Below are 10,003 nucleotides of genomic sequence, written 5' to 3'. Positions count from 1 at the left end.
GCCCTGGGTTGAAACTGAAATGCTCGAATCTCTCATGTTCATGCCAGAGGTTTGGCCTCCGGGTTCCCACAAAGCACACAGCAGGGACTAGCTGATGGAATGGGCTGGGAAAAGAGGTTAATGAAGAATTGGGGGTGGGTGACGTGGATACTGCCTCTCTTGGCCACCCTCAAGTCTGTTGACGTCTCTCGTCCTCACCCCACCTCCGGGCTTTCAGCTAGGTCTTCCGATGCCCCCCCCCCCCAATGGCTTTCCAGATTCTTCGCTAGCCCCCGCAGTTCTCTGCTCCCCCAAACTGCAGCCAGGGGAAAAAACCTTAACACATTCTCCCGCCCCTGCTTCCCAGTCGCATTGGTTCCCTACCCCCCTTGCAGCACCTGGTGCCCCCAGTCTTCCAATTGGCCAGCAGCCCCATCAATCCTTGCCTGGCTGTGCTGACGTCATCCTGCAGTAGCGGGGATGGGATGGGAGTGAGTGAGAGAGAGAGAGAACGAGCGAGAGAAGAGAGCGAGAGTGGAGGACGCTGGGCTGGAGAGCGAAGAGAAGCTACTGCAAGTCCCCCATCTCCGCCACCCAGCCGGTTTGCACGCATCGGCTGTATGGACTAGCGTGGTCAGCCGGCTCTTTCCTCATCGTGTCCCATTGCCCTCCCCTCCTTGCAGAATCTCCGCATCCCTTCCCCAAGGTGGCTTTAGCAGGCTTGAGGCTCCCGGGGGACAGGAACGCCTGGCCTGGCGTGCTTTACACCGCACCATGACCCTCCTGCTGCTGCCCCTCCTGTTGACCTCTCTGCTCCAGCTCAGCTCTGGCAACAAAGGTGAGATAGACGGGGATGGGGGACCTCTGAACTGGGGCGTCGGGCTGAGCAATGTGGGGGTATGAGGGAGGGAGATGTTGAGACTCTCTGGCACATGACAGGTGTCCTTTCCGTTCTGACCACCTCTTTCCACCCTTTCCTCAGACCCGTTTCCTTCACCCTCCTCACTTCCAAGGGCCACCTCCTCCTCTCTGGCCCATCTCGACATGTGCTTGCCTAGCATCTTGCTTGTATGTGGTCCCCATTCCCACTGGGGTCTCTCTGCCCCCTCCCCCAACTCCTCCATGCTGATAGATACCTCCTGTCTCTAAGGAACTTGCTCCCGAGGGTGACATTCCCTCAGCTTGTTTTCCCTGGGTGTGCACGCTAAGGGTGTGTGGCAGATCCGTCTGGTTGTCTTCATCCCTTCCCGGGGAGAAACTGGGTACCACAACTCAGCAATTCCGAGCACGTATGTTTTTTTTTCGTGTCCCTCTGCATCCATACCCTTCTCCCGGCATCCGCTGTGTGGTGGGTGACCACAGCTGCCCTCTCTGGCAGACAGCAGATAAATTCAGTTGGGTGAGCCTGTCAGGGGGAGGGGGAGGGTGGGGCCAGGGGCAGGAGGTTCAGGTAGGCAGAGGGGAGGGAGAAAGGATAGAAGGGGCAGAAAGGGGTGTGGGGTGCTCTAGGGAAGAGGTGAGAAGGGAGACAGGAGAGGAAAAGGAGTAAGAAGGGGCTGGGAAAGGAGAAAGATTGAGACAGAGAAGGAGGGAGGAAAATCAACAGGAAAGGTGAGAAGTGGGGGAGGGAGCCAAGGAAGAGCCCGGGAGCCAAGAAGGGAGGAATAATGGATACAGGGCAGCAGGCAGCAATGGAAAGGGACAGGGAGAAGGGCTCAGGGACCAGGAGAGTCACAAGGTTGCAGGGTGCCTGGCTCTGTCCTTGGTGACTATTCTGTCTGTTGTTTTCTATGTCTGGCTGGAGCTTCTACTTCAGGATGGTCTTCCTGGCTCTAGAGCCTTCTGACACTAACTACTTGGCCTCCAATACACCATCTTGAGGCTTTCTCTACAGCTGTTAAGGAAGGGGGTTATGGTGGTCACCATCATGAAATGGTGAGGCCTGCAGTTTCTAGAACATTTGTTGGGCCGTGAACAGAAATCAGAATTTCTTGTTCGTCATGAGATACTGGGATGAGAGCCCTCTGGTGCCTCCATTTCCCTCTGATGATACATCCTCCCCTCTCCTTGTCTGACTTTGGGAGCATGGCTGGGCCCAGTGGGTTTAGGTAAATCAAGCGGTGGAGATGGGGTCTGGAAAGAGGTAGACGAGACAAGTGTGTCTTCCCTGGAGCCTCTCAAGAGTTTGAGGGGAGCTGGTCCTGAGGAAGAGACCCTTCTTGACAGAGACTAATGTGGTGATGTGAGGTAGAAAAAATTAGGGTTCAGTCACAGGTCTGTGAAAGAGTTCAGCAAGTGTGGGGTGTGCAGGTCTTGAAGGACCTGGAAATGTACTGGTTATGACTGCATTCTCCTGGGGATGGGGATGGGAAATAAGACAGGGATTTGCTGTGTTTCTAGGCCAGCTCCATAATCCCCTAGGATGTCAGCTCTGCTGGGTCCAGCCATTTGGCATTGATTTCTCTACCCTATCGCTGCCCCGTCTGTCCCCCTGCTACTGTCCTATATATTTCTCTCCTGTCCTTTCTTCTTTGCTGAGAGGGTGGCCTGAAATCTGGGCTGGACTTGGGGAGTTATAGAACGAAGGGATTAGGGTTGGGATTCACTAGGGAGAAGGATAAATCACTGAGATCCTAGGAAACTGGTCGGTACTCTTCCCCCCCCCCCCCCGTCTTTACACTCCCCTCGCCCATCCCTGCCCTTTCTCAGGACCTTCTAAGGGCTACTATTGTTTTTTGAGTCCCTAGTCACCATTTGCCAAGACAAAAAGACCTTCATAGGAGATTCTCTACCCCTAACCAAGATCCTCAGGGGGAGATAGTGGCCCCTTCCCCAAAGGAAGGTAGTTGCCATGGAAACTGCCTATCCAGTTATAGGAGAAGGCTGTGACCTCCTACAGAGCCTCTGGATCCTTCTATAGCTCATCCTTCTCCCTCTTGCAAGGTGGCCCGGCATGGTCTAGGGTATAGGCTTACCAAGGGCTGCACCCTGGAGTGGAGGCTCAGCTCATAAGTGTTTTCTCTCTTCTCCCTGGGGTGGGGGCAGCCAACAAGCACAAGCCATGGATCGAGGCAGAGTACCAGGGCATTGTCATGGAGAACGACAACACTGTCCTGTTGAATCCACCGCTCTTTGCCTTGGACAAAGATGCCCCGCTGCGCTACGCAGGTAACTGGGGTACCACGGTGGGACTGAGAAAGGTGGGTGGGAAGGCAGAAGACAAGAGAAGGATGGGAAGTCCTCCTAGTGGGAGCAATGAGAAAGTGGGGCACAGGCCTGGGGAGAGTGTCAGATGTGCAACAAGGGGAATGGGTGGCCCCGAAGAACGAAGATGTAGCGAAGGATGGTAGAGTTGAGCAGAGTTAAGCACATTAGATCTTGCGGACCTGCTGGCTCTGAGTGTGTTGCTCAGAGAAGCTGGGGATCACTGATTCTTCATGTCATCAAGAGAAGGGCTGGAGTCTGGGAGGAGTCGTACAGCTGGGCGTGGCCCAGGCGAGGAAGCTGAGGGCAGGAAGGAGGTGTCATGTGGAGACTCACTTCTTCTCTTCCTGCTCTGCCAGGTGAGATCTGTGGCTTCCGGCTGCATGGCTCTGGGGTGCCCTTTGAGGCTGTGATCCTGGACAAGGCAACAGGTGAAGGGCTGATCCGGGCCAAGGAGCCCGTGGACTGTGAGGCCCAGAAGGAACACACCTTTACCATCCAGGCTTATGACTGTGGCGAGGGGCCCGATGGCACCAACACCAAGAAGTCTCACAAGTGAGGGAGGCCTATGCCATACCTATCTGTCATGAAACCCTTTTCCCCTCCTTCAACAGTGGTCTCTCAAAGATGGGGCTCTCCTTTGTAAGCTCTAGCCAGGCAAGTTTAGTCTCTTCAGCCTCTTATTAGCATAGAATAGACTAACAGGAACCTGGGGATGGAACCCATGACCTTATTTTTATTTTTATTTATTGTTTTGGGTTTTCGAGACAGGGTTTCTCTGTAGCTATGGAGCCAGTCCTGGAACTAGCTCTGTAGACCAGGCTGGCCTCAAACTCACAGAGATCTGCCTGCCTCTGCCTCCTGAGTGATGGGATTAAAGGCATGCGCCACCACTTCCCGGCTTCCTCTTTGCTTCTTACAACCCTGGGCAATGTACTCAGACTTTCTGGACTTGCTTCTCCTTGTCTGTGAGACAGAGATGTTGCTGGGAAGCTTATAAGAGATGGTTTGTAGGAAAAGCAAATCTTTTCGCACCTGCTGCACAGAGTATGGGCAGCTAAATTCTCACTTGACAACAGGAGACTGATCAGTAATAAGGAATCCTGGGCCACTGAGAGGCATCAGAGGTTCGAAGGGTCTTTGTGACTTAGTGTCCCATTGAGAGACAAGACCTCTGCCTCTGAGCCTGGGAGCCTGGCTCTGGGCTAGAGGCAGGGAACAGAATGAAGACTTCAGACCTAGCTCTGCCTGTCTGGGAAGGTGTGTGAGTCGGGAAGAGCCATGGCTGAGGCACAATTTAGGCAGGTGAACTACTCAGATGTATCAGACAACTTATGTATTCCAGTCAAATGCCACTTCCCTGAGAACTGGGAACTTTAAGATTTTTTTTTTCATTTATATCTCTCTCATTTCTTCTGTAAGATTTGACTTTTGTTCAGTCAGGAACCTACCGAAGTTACTTTTTTATTTTTCTTGTTTTTTTGCCCTTCCCCTCACCTTGGCATCCTAATGAGGGCTGAGAGTGTTATGGAATGTGTGGTTAGGCAGGAGTGGGCAGCTGAGAGGGATGAGATGTGTGCAGAACCTATTACTCTCTTCCTGCTCCTTCTCTACAGCCTTCTGGACAGAAATCACCAAGATGGCTTCGGGTGTTGTCTAATGTTTGTTCCTTCTTCTCCACATCATTGGCCCTATCCTTGGGTGCTCCCCCTTGTATGGTTTTGTATCCCTTAGGACTTTAGCGCAGTTCAGTGCCCTGTGGAGTGGGCATGAGCAGTCTTAAGGGCAGACAGGCTCCCTCCCCGTCTCTCTCCCCATCTGGATTCAGTGTTTGCAGCTGCTTAATGCTTCCGTGTCCACTTTGTTCCTATGGGCGCAGGGCAACTGTGCACGTCCGCGTCAACGATGTGAATGAGTTTGCCCCGGTATTTGTGGAGCGTCTGTACCGTGCTGCAGTGACAGAGGGGAAGTTGTATGACCGCATCTTACGGGTGGAAGCCATTGATGGTGACTGCTCCCCTCAGTACAGCCAGATCTGCTACTATGAGATCCTGACACCCAACACCCCTTTCCTCATCGACAATGACGGTGAGCCTTCTCCCTGTCCCCAGCTGCCCAGCACCCTCTCTGCTTTCCGGGTGACTGACCCAGGGCATTGCTCCTTACTCCTGCCCCTCCCCACAGCCCCCCCTTTTCTTCCCTGGTACCTCCTTCCCACAATCTGCTGATAAACGAACCAGCTGATGCTTGCTCCCTAGGCCTCCCTGGGCTTCTTTTAGTGACCCTGACCTGTCTGTCTGGCCTCCCGTTTCCTACCTCAGGCAACATCGAGAACACGGAGAAGCTACAGTACAGTGGTGAGAAGCTCTACAAGTTCACAGTGACAGCGTACGACTGTGGGAAGAAGCGGGCGGCAGATGACGCGGAGGTGGAGATCCAGGTGAAGCCCACCTGCAAGCCCAGCTGGCAAGGTGAGGCTCTTGGCAGGGACCTGCCTGTAAATCACCTGTCATGTTTTTTTTTTTTTTTTGATTTCCCCCAAATTTTCTCTTATCCCATCTGATGACCACGGAAGGTAGGCTAGGTGCTGGAAGCACATTCCCAGGCAGGCCACTTTCCTCGGAGCTGCAGACGGTCAGTGCACATGGCAGGAGGGCCTGCCTTACCATCTGTCTCCTCGCTTCTGTCTCACCTGTGCAGGCTGGAACAAAAGGATTGAGTATGCCCCGGGAGCTGGGAGCTTGGCTTTGTTCCCCGGCATCCGCCTGGAGACCTGTGATGAACCATTATGGAACATTCAGGCCACCATAGAGCTGCAGACCAGCCATGTGGCCAAGGGCTGCGACAGAGACAACTACTCAGAAAGGGCACTGCGGAAGCTCTGCGGTGCGTGTGTACCCCGCCCCCCGGACCGTTCCTTCCCAACCATCCCTGGTCTTCTCTGCCCCTCCTCTGAAAGCTGACTCCTCAGGCCATCACAGGTATTTATAGTTCCGTGGGAGCTGAGCTGTGTGGGTGGCTTTTGTGGCCCAAAGGGCAGGAAGATGGGCGATGAAGATGGAGAAGACGCACATTGCTGGACCCAGAACTAGATGCACAGGAGCACAGGATTGGGAGCAATGGAGAAATGGCGAACGGGTTGAGTTAATGAGAGATATTTCTAGAAGAAAGAGAGCTGCCCTTCTCTTGTCTTTGAAAGGCTGTAAGAGGTGGTGAATGCTGCCAGTCACCTCACCTACTTCCTTCCCACTTCCTCCTCTGCTGCTTCTCAGCTCTGACACTTGTGTCTCCTGGGGCCTCTGCAGGTGCTGCCACTGGGGAGGTAGACCTCTTGCCCATGCCCGGTCCCAATGCCAACTGGACAGCGGGGCTCTCAGTGCACTACAGCCAGGACAGCAGCCTCATCTATTGGTTCAATGGCACCCAAGCTGTGCAGGTTCCCCTGGGTGGCCCAGCAGGGCTGGGCGCTGGGCCGCAGGACGGCCTCAGTGACCACTTTACACTGTCCTTCTGGATGAAGCATGGCGTGACTCCCAGCAAGGGGAAGAAGGAGGAGGAGACCATCGTGTGTAACACAGTCCAGAATGGTGAGCTCTCCCTGGGGCCCTAACCTGAGGCGGGACACTGGCTACCTGTCCTGCAGTGGCCACCTGTCACTACCCAGTGTGGACAGTCTCTTTCCGTCTTTTAATTTGTAAGCTGCCAGTGCTAGGGTTTTTTTTTTTGTTGTTGTTGTTGTCTGTTAGTTTGTCTATTTTTTAAATAGACAGTTTTGCTGTGTAGCCCAGGTTGGCTTTCACCCCGAACAGTCCCCTTGCATCAGCCTTCTGAGCGCTGAGATTACAGGAATGTCCCATCATACTCCCCACGCCACCTTAAGAAAAGGAGATGGAGTCTTGTGTAGGCTGACCCCAAACTTCTGGGCTCACTTTGCCTAGTTGCTGTGACTATGGCAAACACCACCATGAGCATTTTGTGGACTGGATTTGGCACCCCTGTGATTCTGTGACTTGTTGAGATGATAATTTTGAGACTGACTCCCAAACGGCATCATCCTTCTCATTGGCAGTTGTCAAGTTTATCTCTTTGCATCCCTGTCCGACACCCATAAAGCCCCCCACCCAGTACACCTGGTTCACTCATGCTTTCTCTAGGAGCCGACTGGCTCTGTCTTCACATGCCCCTCTCAACGGCACTGAGAAAATGAGGCTCATCCCCTCCAGCTGTCTCCTGTGTTTGACTCCTGTCCTCTTTCCTGTCCCCTTAGAGGATGGCTTCTCTCACTACTCACTGACCGTCCATGGCTGCAGAATCGCCTTCCTCTACTGGCCGCTGCTTGAGAGTGCACGTCCAGTCAAGTTTCTCTGGAAACTGGAGCAGGTGAGACAGGGGCCCACCTCTGAGAGGTCCGGGTGGGTGGAACCAAGGGGGAGAGGGGGCTTTGGAGCTTCTGGGGTTGTTGTTGTAATTGCTGTTTTGATTGGCCTTCCTCCAATCTCAGTCCTTGATTAGTCGATCCCAGGTTGTCAGGTCCTCTCAAGTCTTGCTGCCTAGAGAAGTATTTTTGGATTAAAGGGAAGTAGGGGAAACACTCTATTAAACCCGGCCATCTATCTTAACCCTTGTTTTATTTCATTTCCTTCTTATACATAACCCATTTAACAGTGTGTCCTTGATTCTTAGTTGTAACCAGGAAACCAAGTGATGCTGGGGTCAAGTTCAGAGCTTATGGTTCAGCGTTGAATGGGAAGCCTACTAGCTCTCAGTACTAGTTATTTGTTTATTTATTTTTGATTTTTTTTTTCAAGACAGGATTTCTCTGTATAGCCCTGGCTGTCCTAGAACTAGTTCTGTAGACCAGATTGGCCTCAAAGTCACAGAAGTCCGCCTGCCTCTGCCTCCCAAATGCTGGGATTAAAGGGGTGCTCCACCACTGTCTGGCTAGTATTTTTAAAAAATGTAATTTTCACCTTATGGTATTTTATTATTATTATTTTTGGAGATAAGGTCTCTTTGTAGACCAAGTTGATATTGAATTTGCTGAGTAGCAGAGGATGCCCTTGAACTCCTGATCTTCCTACCTTCACTTCCCAAGTACCTGGATTACAAGGGTGTGCCACCATGCCAAGCTAAACTTTAGCCTTTTCATAAGGATAAAAAGAATACTACATTCTGAGGTTGTTGTATGATTAAATTATACAATAGACCTTTATAGACTTAAAACGATTCTATACATGTTAATCTTTATTATTTTGCTCATGCCTATGAAGGATAAGTAAAAATGGACAAAGGAACTAAGATCCTTTTTTAAGTTAACATTTCCGAGTTGCAGTCTAGTGTTTGACATGGTTTTTACTCTATGGTTCTGGCTGGCCTTGGACTTTCAATCCTCCTGTTTCTCCCTTCTGGGAGCTGGGACTGTGGGTTTGTGCCATCATATTCTGTCTATTCAATCTCCAAGTCGACTACAAGGGCCAGTGAGGGCCAATTTGAGTTTCCATCTTCTACTTTTCTTACATACCCCCTGTATGTGAGTAATTGATAAATGGGAAAAAACACAGGAAATAGAAGAGAAGCAGGAGCCTGGAAAACATATAAACTAGATAAGCGAGGTCTGTTTACAAAAGCTCTGGCTGCTGTAGCAAATTATAGAGAGATTTGCCGTTTGTTGCTTCTGGATGTTTCCTCCATGATGTTGGCTCCCGCTACTTCCCCCTTTACCCCTCCTTTCTTTCTTTTCCCTGGGATGCTGAAGATTGAATTTAGGACCTTGCTTGCTATGTCCCCAGTCCACTTTTTACTTTTTACTTTGAAACAAGGTTTCACTAAAGTTGCCCATGTTGACCTTTTACTCACTCTGACTTTGAACTTGTGATCCTCTTGTCCTAGTCTTCCTAGGAGCTGGGTTTATAGACCTGTTCACCATGCCAGGGGTGTGTGTGTGTGTGTGTGTGTGTGTGTGTGTGTGTGTGTGTGTGTGTGTGTATGTGTGTATGAGAGAGAGAAAGAGACAGAGAGACACAGAGACACAGAGAGAGGGAGGAGAGACACACACAGATGGAGGGGAGAGGGAGAGAGAGAGAGAGAGAGAGAGAGAGGGAGAGAGAGAGAGAGAGAGAGAGAGAGAGAGAGAGTTGAGTTGCTGGGGACTTGGGGACTGAATACAGGGCCTTACTTGCTAGGGCAATGCTCTATCACTGAGCTACATCCCTTAGTCCTTCTCTTTAAAATTTACTTTATTCTCATCTATTTAAAACATCTATTAAACACCAATTAAATACCTGCCTTTTCAACAGATAAATTCTAGGGTACACTGGAGTTTAACAATGTGAATATAATATGAATCAAAATATTCAAGTTCAGTTAGCTTATATTTCAGTTGGGTAGGTAAGCTATGTCCCTTTTCTTTTTCCCCCCTTGCCTTCTGTTTATCTTCTTATCTTCTCTTTTTGGCAGAGATGGAGATCTAGCCCAGGAGCCAGTGTGTGCCAAGTCAATCCTTGACCCCTAAGGCAGCCTATAGTGGAGGTAGAGTTTTAAAAAGATCTAAATAGGAGCAATAGATGAAAACTCTCAGGCAAGGAAGAGATGAGTGGGGCTGGGGCACAGCAGACAATGAGGAGGGGCCGAAGGAGTGCCTGGAGAGATGGGCAGGGCCTTTAGGAAGCCCTTGTCTGAAGGCCTTAAAGCAGGAATATGACTGGGTCAGAGTTACATTTGAGAATGGTCATTTGGGCAGTTGTGGGAGGACTATACTGATGAGGCAGAGAAGCTGTGGGAGGACTATACTGATGAGGTAGAGGAGTTGTGGGAGGACTAT

At 51.1% G+C, this 10,003-nt stretch overlaps 1 protein-coding gene across 1 annotated transcript in view; it reads left to right on the top strand.

Annotated features, from left to right (window-relative positions):
* The first annotated feature begins 472 nt into the window (after positions 1–472).
* Clstn3 (calsyntenin 3) overlaps positions 473–10,003 on the top strand; it is a 31,837-nt gene continuing 22,306 nt past the window's right edge. The window contains exons 1-8 of the mRNA XM_005365186.2: positions 473–817; positions 3,025–3,147; positions 3,543–3,738; positions 5,063–5,271; positions 5,505–5,654; positions 5,884–6,069; positions 6,489–6,770; positions 7,451–7,563. Of these exons, the coding sequence (XP_005365243.1) occupies positions 754–817; positions 3,025–3,147; positions 3,543–3,738; positions 5,063–5,271; positions 5,505–5,654; positions 5,884–6,069; positions 6,489–6,770; positions 7,451–7,563 (1,323 nt within the window). The 5' untranslated portion in view covers positions 473–753. The remainder of the gene's footprint in view (positions 818–3,024; positions 3,148–3,542; positions 3,739–5,062; positions 5,272–5,504; positions 5,655–5,883; positions 6,070–6,488; positions 6,771–7,450; positions 7,564–10,003) is intronic.

The sequence above is a fragment of the Microtus ochrogaster genome, unplaced genomic scaffold (assembly GCF_000317375.1).
Source record: "Microtus ochrogaster isolate Prairie Vole_2 unplaced genomic scaffold, MicOch1.0 UNK1, whole genome shotgun sequence".
NCBI lineage: Eukaryota > Metazoa > Chordata > Mammalia > Rodentia > Cricetidae > Microtus > Microtus ochrogaster.
Note: the sequence above shows the minus strand (reverse complement) of the source record. Positions and strands in the feature narration are given on the sequence as shown.